Source organism: Leptinotarsa decemlineata, unplaced genomic scaffold (assembly GCF_025532065.1).
Source record: "Leptinotarsa decemlineata unplaced genomic scaffold, Ldec_3_MD MMD2_tig00026330_RagTag_RagTag, whole genome shotgun sequence".
In the NCBI taxonomy this organism is placed as follows: Eukaryota; Metazoa; Arthropoda; class Insecta; order Coleoptera; family Chrysomelidae; genus Leptinotarsa; species Leptinotarsa decemlineata.
This window is the reverse complement of record NW_027412690.1, coordinates 4,725,944-4,743,187: the sequence shown is the minus strand read 5'-3', so window position 1 is coordinate 4,743,187 and position 17,244 is coordinate 4,725,944. Positions and strand designations below refer to the sequence as shown.

General features: G+C 34.3%; 1 protein-coding gene across 4 annotated transcripts in view; it reads left to right on the top strand.

The window, feature by feature from the left end:
- Positions 1 to 17,244, top strand: part of LOC111507025 (aminopeptidase N) — a 70,949-nt gene that overhangs the window by 42,441 nt on the left and 11,264 nt on the right. For all 4 annotated transcript variants that reach the window (XM_023162252.2, XM_023162251.2, XM_023162250.2 and 1 more), the window contains 3 exons: positions 2,039 to 2,120; positions 6,747 to 6,912; positions 16,628 to 16,796. In XM_023162252.2, coding sequence (XP_023018020.2) covers positions 2,039 to 2,120; positions 6,747 to 6,912; positions 16,628 to 16,796 — 417 coding nt within the window. The remainder of the gene's footprint in view (positions 1 to 2,038; positions 2,121 to 6,746; positions 6,913 to 16,627; positions 16,797 to 17,244) is intronic.

Genomic DNA, 17,244 nt, shown 5'->3' with positions numbered 1-17,244 from the left:
GAAATAACTTTCAAGAATTGCATTTTAGAAGAAATTTCAGAGGAAGTTCAACGATTTTTCCTTGCTATTTGATGTAATAATTATTTGGCTATTCAACTGATTTTTTTTGTTAGTGTATATTTCCGAAATGCGGTGAATGGGGGAGTCACTATTTAAAAATAGTGATAAGCTAAAAATGAACAACCTATTTCGCAAGTTTCTGAATGAGCAAAATAATGATATCTACGATTTGTAATAATGTCAGTTTATCCGATAATCAATATGGCTTTGGAGAAGCAAAATCAACGGAGTTCGCATCGGTGAGACTGAGTGAAATAATAAGTGTAACATATCGAGTACCACGAGGTACTTACTGGATCCTCTTTTGCTCACTATGTGAATCGATTGCTTACTTAATATGAAAATCAAAGGCAAAATTCTGAGTTTCGCGAACTATACTACTACTTTCGATGAATCTAGGACATGGTAATCTCTAAAATCAGAAGTGGGAGATAATTTTAAGATTGAAGAAAAATTGTTCAGATATAATAATCTGACACTCACTTTAGAAAAAACAAAATATTCACATTATGTTCAAGATCGAATGGACTTTCTAAAATGGCACCTCTGATGATCGGGGTTCTATCTGAAATGGAACCTGCAAAATAATCTACGACGCATTTGTGAAAACACAGCTATGGCATCACAGATTTGGATGGTAATAATCACTTGAAGACCTTATAGACACAATTCACAGATAGATTATGAGAATTATATTGGGCAAACCAATAACATTTCCAAAATATTATCATATATTGATAATTTAGGAAACACTTGCTACATGAATGGCACTTTACACGTGTTGTTCATGACGAAGAATTTCAAGAACGAGGTTATAACGAAGAACGAGAATGTTTTCTACTCATTCACCAAACTGAAACACCTGTTCATGCAGCGGCAGTTTCTGTCCCACTAACCGATTTCCTTTGAAGACCACTAGATAATCGTCAGATTAGGTCAGGTTAGGTCCAACGTGAGTGGGTCTATTCGACCCTCCACCCGCAAGGGTTTATTGTGGCTCACACCTAGGGACAGGCAAAGCATATGTGCTCTGCTGTTTCATCATTTTCCAAATAGAGGCGACACACATTGTTTTCCGACAATCCGAGTCTCTACATATTATGATTCAAATGACAGTGGCCTGTAAGAAGGACTGTTATAATCGACTGTTATAGACATCGAAGTTCATCGCTACTGTAGTCCAACAACTGTTTGGTATCAAGCTTCGAAGGGTGGAATGAGCCAATCCTGGAAGATTCTGTCAAAAAGTCTATAAATCTTCTTGACATTCAGGTGTTCAATCTTTGTTTGGCTAAGCCTAAAGCGATGCCAATGACAGGTTCTGGTCCGATGAAGCTGCTTGCAGCACCCTCCTTTGCAGGGGAGTCAGCAGCCTCATTGCCTTCCAGGCCCGTATAGCCAGGAATCCAGACCAGAGACAATTTGCTACCAATTTAGACGTTGCTCGGTAGGAGCCAAGAGCTTCCAACGCCGCTTGACTGTCCGAGAATATTTTTATTGACTTGTGTATGAGGTTGGGTTCTTCCAATCTCTCTGCACACAATTCAATAGCGTGAATTTCCGCTTGAAATGCATTCGCATAGGTTCCTAGGCAGGTTGATATCTGTCCTGGGTCTGCGACTGAAAAAACCTACACCAGAACCGGAAGGTGTTTTTGATCCATCTGCTCTTAATATTTTCTCCTCCCGAAGGATTTATTTCTCTCTACTTGGGAACAGTACTTTATTAGGCAGTTCGTAATTGACAGTTGAAGGCATAAAATATAGAAAATGTAGATACTTCCAAATTTGTAGCACAACACAACCTATTACGACCTTGATATGACAATCAATGTGAAAGTCAAAGGTGAAATCTGATCCCACCATTTTGCTGAAACTTTTTTCTATGAATTTTTATCTCTCTTGTTTTTCTTATTATTTGTTCAACGAATCGTTTCCGTTATGAACAACTCACTGAAATCACTGAATTCACCTTTCAGGTGGATGTATAGTTCGTATGATGAAGTATGTGCTAGGAGAAAGTGTCTTCCAGAAAGGTTTGAACTCATATTTACAGAAAAAGTAAGTATATTTTCATTTCTAATAATTTTTGAAACGAATTCGTGTTCAGTATAACATTTTTTTTTCATACCATCCACTATAAGGAAGCCACGTTGATGGTTTCTTCATTATATATACATTCATTGTGATTTTCATCAACAAGCACAGTTTTCTTTTTCTGAAAATTGCTTTGATGATTTCACAGATTCACGTGTTCTCCCTTTCTTGAATTTATATATCGATGATTTTGAAACTCCCGCCATTGCCAACACATTTCCCCCCAAAGTGTCGGCGATAAACAAAAAAGATTTTGTTGTATGAGACCGTCATATGCATAAAATCTTTTCGTTAAAGGAAAAAGCACATTTGCTCATTTGCTTTACTGGAGAGAAAACTGAAATAGACATTTTAATTCACAAACTAAGTATAATTTGATAATTAGGACGCTAGGACTCCGTCAATAATTCACATTCTTTGGGTTATCAAGTAAAGAGATTAAAGCACTAGATAGGATCGAATCATGACGTCATGCTCCAACGAAAATTGAAAATATCTCAGATATGCCTGTTTAAATCAGGTAAGCTGTGGTACAGTTGAAAGTGTTTAAATTTTCAATCGAAATTGAAAAGTAAAAACAATTTTGGGTGATTCATTAAAAACATCGATTAAACATCAATGGGAGTACCTACTAGTGATATGTGTTCCAATGTTTGGTTACTTAACTTATAAAAACATCTATGAAAAGTCTTTATATATTTGAAATGATATCAAAGCATACAACAACATTGAATGTTAAAAATAAATACTCACTTATATACGCCTATGGAAACTCACTTGTATACGTCTATAGAACAGGTACCTTAAAATTATTTAATAATCCGTTGCTCAAGGAAATAGATTGTAGTACTACATTATTTATTTGGAATGTATATTCATGTATATTTCCAATGTATATTTCCAACTAATAATTCAAAAGGTGGAAAATTTGGAATTGCTGTTACCCTCCAGGTCGGCTTTGCCAAACAAACATTGAACACCTGGATGTCAAGAAGATATGTGGACTTCTGGCACATATCTTCTTGACAGGATTGGCTCACTCCAAGGCGTTTATCCACCCTTCGAAGCTTGATACCAAACAGTTGTTGGACTACAGTAGGGATGACCTACGTTGTCTAACAGGCCTTCTTACAGGCCACTGTCATTTGAATCATCATATGCAGAGAATTGGACTGTCGGAAGACAGTGTGTGTCGCCTCTGTTTGGAAAATGATGAAACAGCAGAGCATATACTTTGTGCCTGGCCCGCTGGGGACCGAATCAGGTTCTTAGAGTTCGGCAGATCCGTACTCTTATCATCTGACCTGAAAGACCACTCACCATACAAACTAATCGGCTTCGTTAAGAAGCTGGGTTTATTTGTCCGAGTGTGAATAGGTGTGAGCCACAATAAACCCTTGCGGGTTGCGGTGGAGGGTCGAATAGACCCACTCACTTTAAACCTAACCTAACCTAACCCTCTAGGTCAGAACAGGATAAGAAATATTTCAGTTAAGTATTTTATATGCAGAATTTTTTTAAAATCAAAAACACTTTCATGTGGCATAATTATTCCATGATATAATTGAACTTTTTACAGGCACCTAAGTTCAGTGCACTTTTAATAATCCTACACTAGATAAAAAGGTGATGGGTATTCTGAATATTCATTGATTTCGAATAATATCGTTGTTATGACATTTTTTTGTAAATGAAAGTTTCTATACCTTCACTTTGAAATCATGTATCGTTGCTTAAAACTAAGGTGCATAGAAACCCTAGTGTTTCAATCGATTCGCTCTTGTTTTGTCAAAAACTCTCAGCGCCAAAAATGAAATTGACCCAACTTTGTATACATATTGACATCTGTTTGTTTTTCATGCATCTTGCTCAGAACCATTATATGAGTCTCATCGCACTATTGGCTTTCATTTCTCAGAGAAAACATTCTACTTACTAATTTATTTTCATAGTTTCAATTTTACTACAGTGGCTATAGTAATAGCTACAGTAGCCATATAAGTGAAATGAACCATAATAAATCGCTAACTCCACCGTTACAAAATTATAAATGTGATAAAAGCATATAAACTCGCGCAAGCTATTGTATAGCAAATCACGTGTTGCAATTTTCTAAACCGTTTAGTGAAAGTCTCACAATAAGATGTCACTTGAATGAATAAAAAATGTGTTGGAATATTTCATTCAGTCTGTAGATTCATTTTGAGTTTGAAATTGGTTCGTATTTTTCGTTTAGTAGTATGAAATGAATATATAAAGGCGGATTTCCACCAAACAGACTCGCTTACGACTAGTTTCGTTGCCAAATACAGAAACGAAAAACTTGTTTTAGTTTCGAAAACAAACTCGAAACTCTAATTCCACCAAACAGACATAAATTAGTCTGAGTCGCGTTGTGTTCATTGTAAACTGTTTTCTATCGACAAAATCACAACTAAACAGAAACTGTGTCTATTTCGACAAAACAAAAACTTGAGTTGTCAAAATAAAAAACATTTTGAAGACTTTGTGGTCCGGGCGACTGTTTTTGTCAATAGTGAAATGTCCCGTCGGCAGGCGGAAAGATCAAAAGGTTTCGGAGTTTTGTCTGTGTTTTTGTAAACTGAATTCGCAATGTGTAAACTGTCGGCGAAGTTATGACATTATTTGAAGTGCTATTCTGTAGTGGGAACAAATTTCAATTATCGGCACTAGGTAGGTTATTTGTATTGAATTTTTAATGTATTTTATTATTGGTAGTAAAAAATCCACCGGAAGAAAAACATCATCTTTTGTGAAGAGTTCAAGGCAATCGAAGTCACAGAGCAGGATCAACTAATCAGTTTCGACGTGGAAAGCTTCTACACCAACGTTCCTGTCGAAGAATCACTTCAAATCACACAGAGGAAGATGTCCGAAGATGGCGACCTAAAAGATAGTACAGACTTACTACTAGGATGCTGTGTACGAAACTGCTACTTCCAACTGAAGGACCAAATTATTTCGTTTGAAACTCTGTCCATTGAAAAAGCCCCAAGTCTGTTTGAGATACCTTCATAATATGGAACCATGGGAATGCAGAACTAGACACCTTCCTGAAACACATCAACAACGTAAGTCCTTCCATCACTTTCACAATGGAGAAGGAAGTCCACAACGAATTGCCATTCTTAGACGTATTGGTGAAGAGATCCCACACTCAATGGGAAACAACTGTATACCGATAACCCACTCACACGGGACAGTATCTGAACCAGGAATCCAACTACCATCAATCGACCGAGAGAGGAATCATCAAGACTCTAGTTGACCATGCTTTCGAGCTCTGTAATATGAAGGAAGGTCTCGAAAAGGAACTAGACATCATCAAAATGACCTTCAACGAAATGGTTACTCCAAATTGATGGAACAGACTTTGGCTAAAAGACAGCAAGAACCTCACAAGGAAGAAAAGCCGCCACAACCAGTACTTGTACTTCCCTACATCAGAGAATTGTCGAAAAAGATAAGAAGAATTGGGTCCAAATATAACATCAGAACCTGCTTCAGATCTGGGAACACTATCCGTAGCAGCCTCACGAAAACCAGGCTACCAAACACGCACTGCGATTCCAAGAATTGCATTTACCGGATACCCTGCGAGTGCGGAGAATCATACATCAGTGAAACTAAGAGGCCATTGAAAGTTCGCTTTGCCGAGCACAAGAAACACACACAGCGAGGAGAAACCAACGAATCAGTAATATCACAGCATGTTTGGACTCATCAACATAACATCAAGTGGTCTCAAGCTGAAATCATCATCCAACAACGCATTTATCCAAGCTAGTGTAGAGATACGCACCATATGGAAAGCGGAACACGACCATCTCCTGCCAAACGGTCAGCTCCCGCTAAAACCTATGAAGCGGATAGAGGAAAGCGCTCGAATAATCTATAAAGAGTCAGATTTCGGAGGAATAAGTCCAGTCATCACCCGAAGACGATTGTGGATACTAACAATCGAAACGTCATGAAGTAACTTGGCTTGGAATCTTTCAATTTTTAATTTTTATTTCTTGTTAATAATTTTTGATTCTCAGCTCGTGTTCATAGTTCAATTTTTGATTATTGCTTGTATATTATTTCATTGTAATTTCAGCTTTCTTTGCTTAATATAACTGTTATTTTTCAGCTAATCTTTTTAATTTTTCATAAATTCTTTCAGGGATTTCAAATCAATTTATATCATATTCGACAAGGGAAGTCCGAACTAAAGAAATACACGTTCATTGTTATAAATATTCTTTATTCAAAACATCCAAAATTAAAAAAAAGATATCAGGTAGCCGTACGTGTTAGTACTAACTTTAATGAAATGAATGAAAACAGTTTTGTCTGAGTTTCATTCGTTATTTCATAAAAACTAACTAATAGATATACTATATATACTATATTCTATACTATATTCTATAGATACTATATTCTATAGTATCTATATGTACTATAGAACTATATAGAGTTTGTAGGTAAGCAGGATGAGAAGATAGATAATTGAATGCAATCTCTGGAATACATGTGTGAAACAGATATTTTCATGTTATGACTAATTTTATTTCGTTTTTTTTTCAGTAAATACAAAAATACCAATCCAAAAATGCTACTCAAGTCTTTACAGAACGCCACTGGAGGTAGCATTCCAAATTTCAAAGACAAAATGCAAAACTGGATATATCAGCCAGGATATCCAATTTTGACTGTGACGCAAAAGGATGCCTCAACAGTATCTATCACACAGGTAGAAAAAAGTATATATTTGAATGAAGAAAATATTTATTCTCACGAAGTACTGAGTTAGTTTATTGCTGATTTATTTTTTTTTCTAACTTCGGGCAATTTGAAAAATAAACTTAAATCAACAGGTAATCGGCCAAAGTGTAATAAAAGTTTATTGAAATGTTCGTTTGTCAAAAGAAATAATTGGCGTGAAGTTATCCACAGATTTCTGGCCACACATGCCGACGTAGAGGAAAATAAAAATCTGTGGTTGGGATACAAAATTATTAGCACCCGTACTAATACCTGTGGCTGGAAATACCTATTCACTATAGGTTGAACGTGAAATTATTGAGACTATTTGGTGTTTAACATTTTTATAGTCTTGAGTAGATTGAAGCGTTAATAATCCTTTTCTCATCAACAATACAGATTAAGGGAAAAATAAAATTGAAAATATTAGACTTACTTTCCAATTCTCCATATAGAAATGATATCCGATGATGTGCGTCCATCGAAATCACACAACCTCCATAGTTTCTTGAGAAGATTAACTTGGTGATCACAGTTTTCTTGTTATCTAAACAGATTTCGAAAAAGAAATTGTTGAAACAATCAGACTCATTTTTTGAGATTCCTTGTATTCATGAAAATCACACAACTCTTATAGAATTTTGAATAGATCAACACAGTGAAAACCGTTTTTTTGTTACCCATACGGAATTCGAGAATAAAATTGTTGAAACGATCAAACTAACTTTTTCAACCCCTTGTAGAATTGAAACCAGATGATGTGCGTGCATAAAAATCGCATGAGTCTTATGGAATCTTGGGTAGATTGACGTAGTGATAACAATTTTCTTGTCACCCATACAGATTTCCAGGAAAAAATATTGAAACAATCAGACTCACTTTTTAAAACACCTTGTAGAATTGGAACTAGAAGATGTGCGTTCATAAAAATTACACAACTGTTATAGAATCTTAGTAAAATTGATATAGTGTAAACCGTTTTCTCGTCACTCATACAGATTTCCAGGAAAAAATATTGAAACAATCAGACTCACTTTTTAAAACACCTTGTAGAATTGGAACTAGAAGATGTGCGTTCATGAAAGTTACACAACTGTTATAGAATCTTAGGTAGATCTATATAGTGAAAACTGTTTCCATGTCACCCATACAGTTTTCGAGAAAAAAATTGTTGCAACAATCAGACTCATTTTTTGAGATTCCTTGTAGAATTGGAACCAGAAGATGTGCGTTCATGAAAACTACATAACTGTTATAGAATCTTAGGTAGATCTATATAGTGAAAACTGTTTCCATGTCACCCATACAGTTTTCGAGAAAAAAATTGTTGCAACAATCAGACTCATTTTTTGAGATTCCTTGTAGAATTGGAACCAGAAGATGTGCGTTCATGAAAACTACATAACTGTTATAGAATCTTAGGTAGATCTATATAGTGAAAACTGTTTCCATGTCACCCATACAGTTTTCGAGAAAAAAATTGTTGCAACAATCAGACTCATTTTTTGAGATTCCTTGTAGAATTGGAACCAGAAGATGTGCGTTCATGAAAACTACATAACTGTTATAGAATCTTAGGTAGATCTATATAGTGAAAACTGTTTCCATGTCACCCATACAGTTTTCGAGAAAAAAATTGTTGCAACAATCAGACTCATTTTTTGAGATTCCTTGTAGAATTGGAACCAGAAGATGTGCGTTCATGAAAATTACTTAACTGTCATAGAATCTTGATTAAATCAATATAGTGAAAACTGTTTTTTTGTCACCCATACAGATTTCCAGGAAAAAATAAATCAGACTCACTTTTTAAAACACCTTGTAGAATTGGAACTAGAAGATGTGCGTTCATGAAAATCACTCAACTGTAATAGAATCTTAATTAGATCGACATAGTGTGAACCGTTTTCTTGTCACCCATACAGATTTCCAGGAAAAAATATTGAAACAATCAGACTCACTTTTTAAAACACCTTGTAGAATTGGAAATAGAAGATGTGCGTTCATGAAAATTACATAACTGTTATAAAATCTTGGGTAGATCGATATAGTGAAAACCGTTTCTTTGTCACCCACACAGATTTCCAGGAAAAAATATTGAAACAATCAGACTCACTTTTTAAATCACCTTGTAGAATTGGAACTAGAAGATGTGCGTTCATGAAAATTACACAACTGTTATAGAATCTTAGTAACATTGATATAGTGTAAACCGTTTTCTTGTCACCCATACAGATTTCCAGGAAAAAATATTGAAACAATCAGACTCACTTTTTAAAACACCTTGTAGAATTGGAACTAGAAGATGTGCGTTCATGAAAATTACATAACTGTTATGAAATCTTGGGTAGATCGACATAGTGAAAACCGTTTCCTTGCCACCCATACAGATTTCCAGGAAAAAATATTGAAAAAATCAGACTCACTTTTTAAAACACTTTGTAGAATTGGAACCAGAAGATGTGCGTTCATGAAAATCACACATCTGTTATAGAATCTCAGGTAGATCGGTATAGTGAAAACTGTTTTCTTGTCACCCATACAGATTTCGATAAAAAAGTGTTGCAACAAACAGACTCATTTTTTGAGATTCCTTGTAGAATTGAAACCAGAAGATGTGCGTTCATGAAAACTAGATAACTGTTATAGAATCTCGGGTAGATCAATATAGTGAAAACCGTTTTCTTGTCTCCCATACAGATTTCCAGGAAAAAATATTGAAACAATCAGACTCACTTTTTAAACACCTTGTAGAATTGGAACCAGAAGATGTGCGTTCATGAAAATTACTTAACTGTTATAGAATCTTAGGTAGATCGATATAGTGAAAACCGTTTTCTTGTCACTCATACAGATTTCCAAGAAAAAATATTGAAACAATCAGACTCACTTTTTAAAACACCTTGTAGAATTTTAACTAGAAGATGTGCATTCATGAAAATTACATAACTGTTATAGAATATTAGGTAGATCTATATAGTGGAAACTGTTTCCATGTCACCCATACAATTTTCGAGAAAAAAATTGTTGCAACAATCAGACTCATATTTTGAGATTCCTTGTAGAATTGGAACCAGAAGATGTGCGTTCATAAAACTTACATTACTGTTATAGAATCTTGATTAGATCAATATAGTGAAAACTGTTTTCTTGTCACCCATACAGATTTCGAGAAAAAAATTGTTGCAACAATCAGACACATTTTTTGAGATTCCTTGTAGAATTGGAACCAGAAAATGTGCGTTCATGAAAATTACACAACTGTTATCGAATCTCAGGCAGATCGATATAGTGAAAACTGCTTTCTTGTCACCCATACAGATTTCGATAAAAAAGTGTTACAACAAACAGACTTATTTTTTGAGATTCCTTGTAGAATTGGAACCAGAAGATGTGCGTTCATGAAAACTACATAACTGTTACAGAATCTTGGGTAGATCAATATAGTGAAAACCGTTTTCTTGTCACCCATACAGATTTCCAGGAAAAAATATTGAAACAATCAGACTCACTTTTTAAAACACCTTGTAGAATTGGAATTAGAAGATGTGCGTTCATGAAAATTACCCAACTGTTATAGAATCTTAGGTAGATCTATATAGTGGAAACTGTTTCCATGTCACCCATACAGTTTTCGAGAAAAAAATTGTTGCAACAATCAGACTCATTTTTTGAGATTCCTTGTAGAATTGGAACTAGAAGATGTGCGTTCATGAAAATTACACAACTATTATAGAATCTTGGGTGGATCAATATAGTAAAAACTTTTTTTTTGTCACCCATACAGATTTCGATGAAAAAATTGTTGCAACAAACAGACTCATTTTTTGAGATTCCTCGTAGAATTGGATACAGAAGATGAGCGTCCATGAAAATTACACAACTGTTATAGAATCTTGGGTGGATCGATGCAGTGAGAACCGTTTTCTTGTCACACATCTTTTGATTCCAGTTCTACAAGGAATCTCAAAAAATGAGTCTGATTGTTGCATAATTTTTTTCTCGAAAACTGTATGGGTGACATGAAAACAGTTTGCAGTATATAAATCTACCTAAGATTCTATAAGAGTTAAGTAATTTTCATGAACGCACATCTTCTGGTTCCAATTCTACAAGGTGTTTAAAAAGTGAGTCTGATTGTATCAATATTTTTTCCTGAAAATCTGTATGGGTGACAAGAAAACGGTTTTCACTATATCGATCTACCCAAGATTCTATAACAGTTGTGTTATTTTCATGAACGCACATCATTTGGTTCCAATTCTACAAGGTGCTTTGAAAAGTGAGTCTGATTGTTGCAACAATTTTATTCTCGAAATCTGTATGGGTGACAAGAAAACAGTTTTCACTATATCAATCTACCCAAGATTTCATAACAGTTATGTAATTTTCATGAACGCACATCTTCTAGTTCCAATTCTACAAAGTGTTTTAAAAAGTGAGTCTGATTATTTCGAAATTTTTTCCTGGAAATCTGTATGGGTGACAAGAAAACGGTTTACACTATATCGATCTTACTAAGATTCTATAACAGTTGTGTGATTTTCATGAACGCACATCTTCTAGTTTCAATTCTACAAGGTGTTTTAAAAAGTGAGTCTGATTGTTTCAATATTTTTTCCTGGAAATCTGTATGGGTGACAAGAAAACGGTTTTCACTATATCGATCTACCCAAGATTCTATTACAGTTATGTTGTTTTCATGAACGCACATCTTCTGGTTCCAATTCTACAAGGAATCTCAAAAAATGAGTCTGTTTGTTGCAACACTTTTTTATCGAAATCTGTATGGGTGACAAGAAAACAGTTTTCACTATATCAATCTACCCAAGATTCTATAACATTTAAGTGATTTTCATGAACGCACATCTTCTGGTTCCAATTTTGCAAGGAATTTCAAAAAATGAGTCTGATTGTTGCAACAATTTTTTTCTCGAAATCTGTATGGGTGACATGAAAACAGTTTTCAATATACAGATCTGCCTAAGATTCTATAACAGTTGTGTGATTCTCATTAACGCACATCTTCTAGTTCCAATTCTACAAGGTGTTTTAAAAAGTGAGTCTGATTGTTTCAATATTTTTTCCTGGAAATCTGTATGGGTGACAAGAAAACGGTTTTCACTATATTGATCTACCCAAGATACTATAACAGTAATGTAGTTTTCATGAACGCACATCTTCCGGTTCCAATTCTACAAGGAATCTCAAAAAATGAGTCTGTTTGTTGAAACACTTTTTATCGAAATCTGTATGGGTGACAAGAAAAAAGTTTTCACTATATCGATCTGCCTGAGATTCTATAACAGTTGTGTAATTTTCATGAACGCACATCTTCTGGTTCCAATTGTACAAGGAATCTCAAAAAATGAGTCTGATTGTTGCAACAATTTTTTTCTCGAAATCTGTATGGGTGACAAGAAAACAGTTTTCACTATATCGATTTAATCAAGATTCTATAACAGTTATGTAATTTTCATGAACGCACATCTTCTAGTTCCAATTCAACAAGGTATTTTAAAAAGTGAGTCTGGTTGTTGCAACAATTTTTTTCTCGAAAACTGTATGGGTGACATGAAAACAGTTTTCACTATATAGATCTACCTAAGATTCTATAACAGTTATGTAATTTTCATGAACGCACATCTTCTAGTTCCAATTCTACAAGGTGTTTTAAAAAGTGAGTCTGATTGTTTCAATATTTTTTCCTGGAAATCTGTATGGGTGACAAGAAAACGGTTTTCACTATATCGACCTACCCAAGATTCTATAACAGTTATGTAGTTTTCATGAACGCACATCTTCTGGTTCCAATTCTACAAGGAATCTCAAAAAATGAGTCTGATTGTTTCAACATTTTTGTTTTCGAAATCTCTTCGGGTGACAAGAAAATTGTTATCACTACGTCAATCTACCCAAGATTCCATAAGACTTATGCGATTTTTATGCACGCACATCATCTGGTTTCAACTCTACAAGGGGTTGAATAAGTTAGTTTGATCGTTTCAACAATTTTATTCTCGAATTCCGTATGGGTAACAAAAAAACGGTTTTCACTGTGTTGATCTATTCAAAATTCTATAAGAGTTGTGTGATTTTCATGAATACAAGGAATCTCAAAAAATGAGTCTGATTGTTTCAACAATTTCTTTTTCGAAATCTGTTTAGATAACAAGAAAACTGTTATCACCAAGTTAATCTTCTCAAGAAACTATGGAAGTTGTGTGATTTTGATGGATGCACATGATCGGATATCATTTCTATATGGGGTATTGGAAAGTAAGTCTAATATTTTCAATTTTATTTTTCCCTTAATCTGTATTGTTGATGAGAATAGGATTATCAACGCCTCAATCTATTCAAGACTCTATAAAAATGTTAAACACTAAATAGTCTCAATAATTTCACGTTCAACCTATAGTGAATAGGTATCTCCAGCCACAGATATTGGTACGGGTGCTAATAATTTTGTATCCCAACCACAGATTTTTATTTTCCTCTACGTCGGCATGTGTGGCCAGAAATCTGTGGATAATTTCACGCCAATAAAGAAATATCACTTATCATTTCCAATCGAGGGGTATTTTACAATCAAGGATCTTTCAACAATGGGATAAATGCATAAAAAAATATATGTCTGTGTAAAAAAAGTTAAATAAATGAATTTACTCTTGCATGCATTCCAATCATAAATCATATTAAAGATAGCTCAGTGCATAAACCTAACTTTTCCATTATTTATTTAATTCCTTAGTAAAATTTCTAAATACAAGGTACTGAATAATTGGAATTTTGAGTGGTTTATACAGGGTGTTTCAAATTCGATCCTCACCATTGGGATCTCGGAAATTATGAGAGATACGAAGATGGTTAAATTAGGGCAAAGTTGCGCATTTACCTGACTAACATTATGCCGTTGGGAAAGTTCTGAAATTCCGAGTATTTCCGGAGATATCCGGAAAAAACGGAAATTTCGGAAAATGGTTATTTTTTTCTGGCTATATTTTTCGAAGAATTCGAAAATAAATTGCACTTCCACTTTTTCCCTGCTACATGATTGTGTTTTCATATTTGCTATCCTACGTTTCGTGTTCCAACCACCATCATCAACTTTATTTTTTCTTATGGGAGCTACATTGGATTCTTCTTGTTTAGAATAGAACCAGATTTTTCCTTCACAATGATATATCATAAGTTATCATTCTTTTTCGAAAAATTGGAAACATTGAAAAAAACTAATACTTAACATAATAGGCTTTGACTTTGATGTTTCTAAATTTGACTTTCGATTTGTTACACTCAATGACATTTTATTATTGTACAAGTCATTGAATTTTTGGCAAAATGGCTTTCACGAATTAAAAAAAAGATATGATACAAATTTATTACAAATACGATATAAACAGTCTTAGGACATCGGAAATGTATTTGAACTTGTATCCCGAAATACGACAACCACATTGAACTATGTTCAAGTTATTGGATCAACATCTCACCAAGTTTGATTCATTTGAAAAGCCGAGACCAGAATGGACCAGGAAACTAAGGAAATTTGGATAAATAAGGTATGTATGAGGTAAGTTAGATATTGTGTCAATTTCAATAAAAATTATTAATTTGCAGATAAACATGAACCAGGGGAAATCTACACGTCAAATTTCCTCCGAAATGAATATTGGTCATACAATTGCTTGGAGACATCTCAAAAAAAACGGTTTAAATGTTACAAAATACACATATCTCAAAAATTGCATCCAGGTGATCCCAAAAAGAGATTAAAATTTTGTAATTGGCTAATAAGAAGACCTGACTTTCCTGTTTTCCTGGAAAATCTAATTTGGACAGATGAAAGCACTTTCACGAATTGTGGGATATTCAACCGAAATAACGAACACATTTGGAACATAAACAACCCCAGGCAGTTCCGAGAAATTCGACCTAAAGTGAGATTTAGTGTTACCATGTGTACAGGAATTTACAAAGATAGAATTTTGGGTCCTCATTTATTTGACGAAATTCTGAACAGAGAAACCAATCACCAGTTTTTAATGTCGATTTTCGAAGACTATTTGGATGATCTACCTTTGCCTAACTATAACCACATCTGGTTTCAACATGATGGTGCTCCACCGCATAGTACCAGACGAGTATCTAATTACCTGACTGAAAGGTTTAGTGATGAATGGATATGGAATAATAGGCCGGTGAGGTGGCCAGCAAGGTCTCCAGACTTAAGTGTTATAGATACATTCTCATGGGGTACACTGCAGAATAGAGTTTATAGTCAGAGAGAATATCAAAATATTGAGGACCTTCAACACAGCATTGTTAGAGAGTTCGGAAGATTGAGGAGGAGGGAAATTATTCGTGCAGAGAATAATATTCGAAGAAGGGCACAGTTGTGTTATCATGAGCAAGGCTAGTATTTTGAGAATTTGCTGTGATTTGCTTTTGTCTTTACATTTTAGTTAATAATTGTTATTTGTTCAAAGTTCTATTTTCATTGAAAAGGACACAATGTCTCATTTACCTCATGCACACCTCATTTATCGAATTTTGATTGTTGATTCTGTCTCCGTATTTTTTCTTTGAATTTTTTCATTGATTTTGATCCAGTAACTTGAACATAGTTCAAGTTACTGGATCATATCTCTTTTTTCTTCATTCGTGAAAGCCATTTTTCGCCAAACATTCAATGACTTGTACAATAACAAAATGTCATTGAGTGTAACAAATTAAAAGTCAAATTTAGAAATATCAAAGTCATAGCTTATTAAGATAAGAATTGATTTTTTTCAATATCTCCAATTTTTCGAAAAAGAATGATAACTTATAATACATCATTGAAAACGTAAAATCTGGTTCTATTCTAAACAGAAAGAATCCAATGTAGCGCCCATAACAAAAAATAAAATTGATGATGGTGGCCGGAAGACGAAACGTAGGATGGCAAATCTTAAAACACTATCATGTAGCAGGAAAAAAGTGGAAATGTGGTGGTGTAATTCATTTTCGATTCCTTCGAAAAATAAAGCCAGAAAAAAATTAAAACCATTTTTCGAAATTTCTGTTTTTTCCGGATATCTCCGGATATACTCGAAATTTCAGAACTTTCTCAACGGCATATTGTTGGTCAGGTAAATGCGCAAGTTTGTCCCAATTTTATCATCTTCGTATCTCTCATAGTTTCCGAGATACCAATGGTGAGGATCGAATTTGAAACACCCAGTATTTCGCATACATTTTTTGATGTAATTTTTTTATTATGACCTTTCATATGCTTCAGCAAACTCTTTGTTGTCTCAGTTTCATTCCAATGAATTGATGGAAGTAGCCGTTACTACGTAGTAGGAGATCATCATAAAAAATGAGAATTAAAACTTACTATGTTTTTATACCACTTGTATTTGTAACTAACGTCACTGCAGTTTCATCCTACAAGGTCATATTCAAACGAATACAATAAACTTCATTGTATTCGTTTGAAAATGTTCTTGTAGGACGAAATTGCAGTAACTTTAGTTACAAATACAAGTGGTATAAAAATATAGAAAGTTTCAATTCCCATTTTTCACTTTTATTTACTTTTCAGATACTGATAGTACGAAAATCACAGAAAAAAAAAAACAAGAAACATTGAATTGTTCATAAAAAATGTCTAAACGAAAAGTACAACTAATTATGTCATACCTTTTCAATTTCAGAAAAGATTCTATACAGACGCTACGACTGAGTGGTATGTCCCATTGAGTTACACAAACAAAAAAGAAAAATTATTCTCAGTAAAAATCCAGGGGTGGCTTGAACCAAATAAAACTTATGAGATAAAACACGATAAGTCTGACTGGATCATTTTAAACGTAATGCAGAGTGGTAAGTTGAGAGATATTTTTCTTACCCATCAATCAATTAAAATTCACTATTTGAATTTTCATTGTTATTATTTTTTATATCAAAGAGATTGCGCCGGTCAGATCCTGTCTGATACATTCCACAGTGTAGGGTAAATGATCATTGGGTCTGAGAAGCATGTGCCCAAAGAGACATAATGGCTTCCAACTCGGTGACATCACGTTTAGTTACTTATGATGCACTGTTTGGAACCTTTGGTGTAGTAATGAATATTACTGGAGTTTTTTCCCAACACCAAATCGCTATTTTTAACACCTCGACATGTGTTTCGACCACCAAGTGATCATCTTCAAGAGTTTAATCGTCCTCTTGAAGATGATCACTTGGTGATCGATGACCTCACCACAATTATGTCTATTCACTACAGCATTCAACATGAAAGAACTTTCGTCTGAAAAACATTTATTGT